The sequence below is a fragment of the Physeter macrocephalus genome, chromosome 4 (assembly GCF_002837175.3).
Source record: "Physeter macrocephalus isolate SW-GA chromosome 4, ASM283717v5, whole genome shotgun sequence".
Lineage (NCBI taxonomy): Eukaryota > Metazoa > Chordata > Mammalia > Artiodactyla > Physeteridae > Physeter > Physeter macrocephalus.
Window position 1 is genome coordinate 62,341,336 of NC_041217.1, and position 8,130 is coordinate 62,349,465.

Sequence of the window (8,130 nt, forward strand, 5' to 3'; positions counted from 1 at the left end):
GTAGGATGGGAATAAAACACAGACCTACTAGAGCATGGCCTTGAGGATATGGGGAGGGGGAAGGGTAAGCTGTGACGAAGTGAGAGAGTGGCATGGACATATATACACTACCAAACATAGGGTGGATAGCTAGTGGGAAGCAGCCACATGGCACAGGGAGATCAGCTCTGTGCTTTGTAACCACCTAGAGGGGTGGGATAGGGAGGGTGGGAGGGAGGGAGAAGCAAGAGAGAGGAGATGTGGGAACATATGTATATGTATAACTGATTCACTTTGTTGTAAAGCAGAAACGAAAACACCATTGTAAAGCAATTATACTCCAATAAAGACGTAAAAAAGAAAACAAAATACAACTCAGTACCTTCATGGACCCTGTAATTATCAGAGCCCAGACACGGCTTGGTGGCAACAAGGGGGCAGGACAGGGGATGCAAAGTGCACACTCATGCAAAGGACACAGCAGCTTCCTAATGCAAGCGGATAGCAACATGCTCTGCTTGCCAGGTTCAGCTGTCTTCCAATTTGCCATGAGAAATCTCAGATCTGGATTAGATGTGAAATTTCCTATTCTGTAAATGTCAGAACTTAATTCAAAAAATGTTAAAGACTCTGTAGGTCAAACAAACCAGGAGTGTGGCTAGATGTGTTTGCATATCCCCTGAGATACTCCCATATTTAAGCCTGTATTCCAAATAAAATTTTTGGAAACATTTTATTGATTTTCCCAGGACCGTTAATTATGGCAGCCTCATTGCAACAACTCCCAGGGGGGACCACAGCATTCAATGTGAATAGCATCCCCTGGAGTTGTACAATGTTAGCACACTAACATTTGTATTTCCTGAAACTCTTTCCCTAAGACTTCTGCTTAATTACCCTGCAGTTTATTAGTGTTTAATGACTAGTGACTAGATTCTAATTACTTTTTAAATCTGTGAGAGATAACATGACTCATCAATGAGAAAATAATTTTCTTCAAAAACATTTTTGGAGTACATTCATAAATGCCCTTACCTTTCTTCTGAAGGCGTTTCAGAAGCCAGAGGAGAAATGATGCTAATGTAATGAAGGAGACCCCAGCAGCAGAAAGTCCAACTGCCAAGGGAGTTTGGGACTCAGAAGGAGCTAAGGAAACAGAGGGGGGTAAACTGTCATGAGAAGGAATTAAATTCAAAGTCTTTCTGTTCTGTCCATTTGCCCTTTTCTTTGTGCACTGATTACAGTGTACAAAGCAGAAGAGTCATCTAGTTCAATACATGAGGCAGAGACATGGTACTACAGGCCTTCGAGATCAGCCCCAAACCACCTTTTGTGAGCATATCTCCCAGCCTGGCTAGGCAGAGCTCTAACTTACCAAGCTTTTACAGCACACCTTGGTTAACTCTCTCTCTCTCTCTCTCTCTCTTTTTCTCATTCTCTCTCTCATTTCCCTCCTCCCCCCCTCCCCAACTTTTCCCACTAGCTCTCCTTTTTCCAATTATCAAAATTCCATTGACATGTCACTTCTTCTGTTTTCTCTTTATCCCCATAAAATGAAATGTCCAGCCATTAATATTAACCTGGGTAACCTTTCTGACCTTTCTGGTTTGGATATACTGGGTAGTTCATTACTGTAGCCAGATAACTTCCTTTCTTAGATCCCTTTCTTCTCTCTGGTCCCCCAGACAGCCACCATCAATCAATGCTTCACCTTCACAGGTAGGCAGCATCCCAGACCAGTGTCCTGTGGCACCACATGTCAGAGCCGCAGAGCCATTGAGCGTCCATCCTTCAGGACATGCAAATGTACACTTGGTGCCAAACACAGGCTCCCCACTGCAGTTTATGTCGATCTTTCCGGGAACCTCCAAACTTGAACATTGTACCACTGCAAATGATAGCACATAGGTAGAGGTTAAGAAAAATCTACTGGAAAGCTTTTAAAACTGGCAGAAAAGTCACCAATAAGTGTAACTTATAAGCACTACTTAGTTTTCAGGATGTAGGAAATTAGGATCAAGTCCCTTGGGGCAATCTAGGTTCAGAAATGTTTTAAGGTACTTGACCTATACTCCTTTAAAGATTGAATTCAGTCCTACCTTGGCAGGAGGGGACCTCCTGTGTCCACTGTCCCTGAGATGTGCACTCAAGTTGAGCTGATCCATGTAATTCAAAGCCTTCCTCACAGCCGATGACACAGGAGGACTTGTAGGTAAACTCTCCAGTTGGGGAATGGGTACAGTTCACTGAACCACTTCTGGGCTGAGGGACAGCATCACATTTCACAGCTGGAAGACATGAGTGAGTACATTAGAAGTTTGTTTTTATCGGGCAGCGACAGGTTTCCCAAGGTAACAAAGTCCCTAGCTCTTCAATAGTGCTCACAGGAAAACTCACCCATGGACCCACTTTGGAAACTTTCAGAAGTACTAGAAGCACTAGACTAGTTGTCTTTCAGAAGACAACTCATGTAGCCTCTCTCTGGGCTGGACAAAACTTTCATGGGAAAGCTGAGCTACCAAAATTATGGTCAGAAAATAATGTAGTGGAACTGGATAGTACTTGGCATTTGACGACTGAACCCAGATCACTTTGGACAAAGGAACACTCAGAGAATTCAAGAGTCTTCATTAGTCCCTGGACAAGAGGGGAGATGGCTGTGTTTTCTTTGAATTCCAGTCCCTTCATTGACAGGGGTACTAATTAAAGGACAGCCTTTAACAGGACCCATGGTTCCTGAGCTCTGTTCTGATATGTGAAAGAAGTCAGGGTCAGGAGAAAGATTTTATGTAGTCAGGGAGCAACGTATGGGTCCTGGATGCTTACAGATGAGGCCAAAAAGAAAGGAGGATAAGAAGGCAGCCACATAAAATTTGTCTGCTTTGCAGTTTGGTTTTTGTCTTGTGGTTTTTTGCCACTGTAAATCATTCTGTGCTGTATTTGGCTACAAAAATGCCAGTACCTGATAGTGAAAACTGCTTGCTTTCAATGTTCTTGCTCTTGCTTTATTAAATTAAGTTAAACTAAATTTTAGTGCTTATGTATATATTAAGGGTGTCTCTATATCTGACACCACACTTGAAACATTTTCATCAGTGCTAGTTATGAGCAATTTCAGAAGAAAGGTATGACAAGTATTTTGGAATCAAGTCATATTCTCATAATCCTACTTTGTAAATTTTCTAATGTGATTTCCCTTCAGATTAAGATTTCTGCTTACTCCATGCCAATGTCTATAAAGTTATATTAGTCTGGTACAGTTAAGAAAACAGAAAAGCATCCACTCTTACTACATACAATCCTTTCCCTGGACAGTTCTTTTATATGCATCTCAAAAATATAAGGTGAATGTTGCCCATCAGATCTGATTACTATAGTTAAAGTAGGCATCAGGTTTCATTTTCAGTGCTTCACATTTGAAGACTGCTGCTCTTTGAGAAAGGGAGAGTGTAAAGGAGACTCTCAGGCTTACCTTCACAAACTGGGACCTGCTGTGTCCATTGCCCCTGGGTAGTGCATTCAACCTGGGCTGGCCCCTGCAACACGAAGCCTTCTGCACAGGTGAAGTGGCAGGATGACTTATAGGTGAACTCTCCAGCAGGGGAGTGGCTACAGCTCAGAGTGCCATTCTGAGGATGGCTGATGGCATCACATGTCACAGCTGTAACACATGTCCAATTTACATTAGCAGGTCTGGCTTACCCATTTGGAGTATAGGTTGAGAAAAAAGAATGTTTACAATAAACCCTGATGTAGAACCACTGTACCTTTACATGTTGGTTTCTCGTTGTCCCAAATCCCAGAGGAGATACACTGCAGGTGCTGGGGTCCAGTGAGTTTATATCCTTCATTACACTCAAATTCACAGGTGGTGTTCCATAGGAAGCTTCCGTGGCTTTGGAGACATTTCACAACTCCATTGACAGGATTTGTCAAAGCATCACACTTAGCCACTGGGGATTTGAAAGAACACCATGAATTTTACAGAAGAGTGACATATTCACTTCTTATTGAACTGGAATTTATAATACAGTAAGATAGATCAGAGGGTAGATCCCAAAGCCCTGTGTTCATCCTTGGGGACATGCGCACACCCAATAAAGTTTTTATGCTTTTTTCTTGATATTTTCATCTTCTCTGATTGACTCTGACTATGCTAAGTGGTTTCTGATCTGTTTTATCAGATCTCTCATCAGGTCTCTGGCCTATTTTACATAAGGCAAAAACAAAGAAAAATAACAGATTCTAGATCAGGATTTATGACTAGTGATAAAAAAAACAATCCCGACATACGCAGAACATTCATTTATTTTAACCCAGCATGACCTGGAGGAAAGAATTTTTTTGTCTTTGGCCTAGGAAGATAAGACAGAGAGAAAAGGGTATACTGAGGCTGCTTGATTATCATGCTCTTAAATTGGTCCAATTGCGTGGGTGAAGTTAAACAGAGAAAGGGGAAAGTCATTAAGATGTTAAGAGTATGGTTCCAGTGTTTCATGTGTTTTCTTACAAATCACCGGAGCCTCAGAAACACTTATGTCAAACATAGGCTAAAAACCTCTCTCAAAGCCAGCTGGTACCATATTGGCCATATATATTGGCCAAGAGAACAAGTTTAATTAGAACTTGTTTAATTAGGACAAGTTTAAAAGAACTTTCCCTGACGTGCTGAAAATGGTATAAATTGGATAAAAAGGAAGCCAATGAGGGATGAGTTAGAGAATGTTCTGTGCCTTCTGAGACTTACTATTGCAGGCTGGAAGAGGAGCACTCCATTCTCCGGAGGAAGTGCACTGTGTGGCCTCTGTGCTGCTTGGGAGATAGCCCTCCCCACAGCTGACAGAGCAAGAAGAATTGTAGCTGAAGTTCCCCAAAGGGTCGTTGCAAAGCAGGCTTCCATGCTCAGGGGCTTTCTGTGCCTGACAGGTCACAACTGAAAAGGGAAACCAAATCAATTCTCCTCCTCTGTCACCTTATCAGGTGGGAAGAACCCTGGAAACTATAACTACTGTTTATTGAATAGCAGGCACTATGAAAATGTTGTGTTTGCGTTTGTTCACACCATCCAAACCATAAGCTTATGAAGTTGGTACTATATTGTCCTCATTTTACAATGAGAAAACTGGGACTCAGAGAGTTTAACTATGTTGTCAAGGTGCCATAATTAATAAGTGGTGAATCTGGGATTCAAAGCCGGGAGGGTCTGACTTCATAGCCTCAGCTCTTAACCACCTTCTGAAACCATATGCCCCAGGGAAGGGAAGGCATGCAGACCCGACTCCAAAGCCAGCTGGGACACAAAATCCTCCTACCATCTCTAGCGAAGGAAAAGGTGAGACCAAGCCTTACCTTGCTCACACTTGAGTCCCTTGAAGCCGGGGTGGCACTGACAAGTGTGGCTGTTGATGGTCTCTCTACAGTCACCGTGGCCACTGCAGGATGTTCGGGTACAGGCAGCTGTGGAAAAGACAGTCCATGATGACGATTGTTATTGTGCTTCAAATGAGTTTCTTTAGGAATTCAGGGTCAACAGTGTGTAACGGGGATGTCACCAATGATACAGAGTGCCAGAGATTTTAACAGAAGTGCTTGATGAAATGCCAAAGCTGAGTTTTAGGCTCAACCATTTTAAACCTTGATGTTGATGTCAGGGGTATAGCTGTAACTGGCTCCCCAAATAGAAAATTCCCTTTATCACAAACTCTAAAGAGAGTTCCCCTATGGCACATAAACAACAAGTAGCTAAAAAATGTCTCATGTGTGTGTACACACACTGTATATAAGTATAGACCTATATATATGCATATATGTATACATAAATACATACATTCTTGTCTACATTCACACAAAGAAGCAAAAACACATTCTGTTTTAAAACACCAAACAGAATGTTTTAAAACCGCATCTTTTAGAACATAAAATTCCCACAATAGAGACCAGTTTTTGCATACAGTCCACTATTTGTCAAGATGCTCACACGCTGAATCTCCCTCCCACTGCTGCCACAAACTCCCTACCTGTGTAGCACAAGGCGAGCTTCTTTTTGCTGCATCTCTCATCGTTCCACTTGCCCGAGTCCTTTTCTCTCTTGATGTAGATCTCTATACAATCCTCCTTGCTTTGCTTATTGTTTGGTTCACCTGGAGCCCAGTTTGTGGCCTCTTCAGTCAAAGGCTTCTGGGTCCCTATCCAGGTCCATGTATCATTGACCTTTCTGATTCCGATCCAGTAATAACTTGGTGAATAGCTGAATGTGGAGTTCAGGTGTTTAATCTCTTCCTGGTTTTGAATTGCAACCAGATGTGTGTACCTCTGCTGGCAATAAGCACTGGCCTCATCAAAAGTCATGGTTTCCGTGGAGGCGTTGTAAGACCAGGCTCCACTTTCTTTAAACAGGAGAAGCACTAAAGGGGAAAATGTGAAAGGAATGGGAAAGTTTAGTCCTGCTATGGTTTGACTCTGTTAACTGGACCTTTTGATGCCTTTTTCTTGGCATCTAGTGGCCTTTGGGTTGACTCAACCTTCTTTCACCTTTTCCAAAGTAAGAATGGGTATGAATGGAGAAACTATCATTTACTGTGTATCTCTTTTGTGGTTGCCCTTCCACTTGGTGCTTCACCCACCATAACCTACTCAATATACCTACCTAATAGTAGAATAATAATCAGAATAACAAAGCTTTTTTGGGCACCAAATATGCACTGTCGGAGGCACTTTACACGAACCACGATACTGAATCCTCAAAATGCCTCTGGGAAATAGGTTATTTATGATCAACTCTTTATATCTAAGGAAGCTGAGACCCAATGAGGTAAAAATTGCTCCTAACCCAGGGCACAACACATTGTGAGGAGAGGCCAGGGATGCTGCTAAACAACCTACAATGCACAGGCAGCCCCCACAAGGAAGACTTATCTGGTCCAAAATGTCAGTAGTGCCAAGGATAAGAAACCCTTGTCTAACTAAGGACATTGACTTACCGAAAGTGAGAGCAGAGAGAAACTGTGAAGCAATCATGACTTCAAGACTTCTTTTGATCCCAAGATTAGACTTGAAATGCTTTCCTGGGGGGAAAAGTACAAAATTAATTACAGAATGAAATCCCAGCCTACCAGTTACTCAAATCATTCTACAATGATGCGTATAGCGACATCATAAGATTTTCAGATAAAGGATTGAAATCTTTTGCCACCATCTTCATTTCAAAGAAGTTTACCCAAATGAATACATATAAAAGTTAAGATTCTCATCATTTAGGTCAAAGAGAAAATCCAGGTTTTAACTTGTCTGAATACAATAAGAGCTTGCACAGATCTTTTATTGAAGGCTTCTTGCCTATCTGTTCATATTAATAATCTGTGTTTCATGGCCAGATTAGTTAAGTGAAAGACTTCTTGCACTTACTTGTTCGGTGAAGCAGTTGTTTTGGTGTCAGATTCCTCCCGAGTTGCTGCTGCTTCTGTCTCGTGCCACTCTTGCAGTTCTGATGCGAGGTCAGCCAAGAACAGTGGAGCACTGCTCCTGCTGGAGCTCCTTTATAGAACGACGCTTCCTGTGAGTAATAGGCGGATATGTCCAAACCCAGTAAAGAGGAATTCCCCGGCAGCATCCAAAAAGTTTCCCAGGAATATCCATAATGCGAAAAATGACAATGATGTCAAAATGAATTCTCCTTTTTTACATACCTTTTAATTTTACATGAATTCTATTGATATGACACAAATGCATGGTTTTAATCCCCAAAACATAAAATCTATGTCTTTAAAATTTTTTTAACTTTGCTTATTAGTAGTCCCTCTCCTGAAATTGTGTTAGCAATCAGAATTTCATCACCCTAAGCTAACTAAGAGTAGTTGTGTCATCTATGGACTATTATCCTCAATTTTCCTACCCCATACCAATCAATTATGTCATCACTCACTTTTTTTCTCTTTCTCACCTACCAACTCAATCCATTTTAAGGTACAATACCTCATTGGAATGAATCATGAAGTAAATGTTAATCCTCAGATTCTGTGCATAGTTATGGCTAAATTACTAGAAACAATATCTCCCAGTTAAATGTCTGAAATAATGCCTGTTTCTTAAATATAAGAAAAATGGGAAACAGACTTAGATATTCCTGTCGGGAAAACATTCATGATTTGTTCA

The 8,130-nt window shown here is 41.5% G+C and overlaps 1 protein-coding gene across 1 annotated transcript in view; it reads right to left on the reverse strand.

Annotated features, from left to right (window-relative positions):
• Positions 1 to 7,482, reverse strand: part of SELE (selectin E) — a 12,013-nt gene extending 4,531 nt beyond the window's left edge. Inside the window, exons 1-10 of the mRNA XM_007102045.4 lie at positions 7,384 to 7,482; positions 6,960 to 7,043; positions 5,997 to 6,383; positions 5,329 to 5,436; positions 4,727 to 4,912; positions 3,747 to 3,932; positions 3,452 to 3,640; positions 2,079 to 2,267; positions 1,691 to 1,867; positions 1,015 to 1,125 (exon numbers count right to left, since the gene is read on the reverse strand). Coding sequence (XP_007102107.2) covers positions 1,015 to 1,125; positions 1,691 to 1,867; positions 2,079 to 2,267; positions 3,452 to 3,640; positions 3,747 to 3,932; positions 4,727 to 4,912; positions 5,329 to 5,436; positions 5,997 to 6,383; positions 6,960 to 6,996 — 1,570 coding nt within the window. The 5' untranslated portion in view covers positions 6,997 to 7,043; positions 7,384 to 7,482. The remainder of the gene's footprint in view (positions 1 to 1,014; positions 1,126 to 1,690; positions 1,868 to 2,078; positions 2,268 to 3,451; positions 3,641 to 3,746; positions 3,933 to 4,726; positions 4,913 to 5,328; positions 5,437 to 5,996; positions 6,384 to 6,959; positions 7,044 to 7,383) is intronic.
• Positions 7,483 to 8,130: the final 648 nt, after the last annotated feature.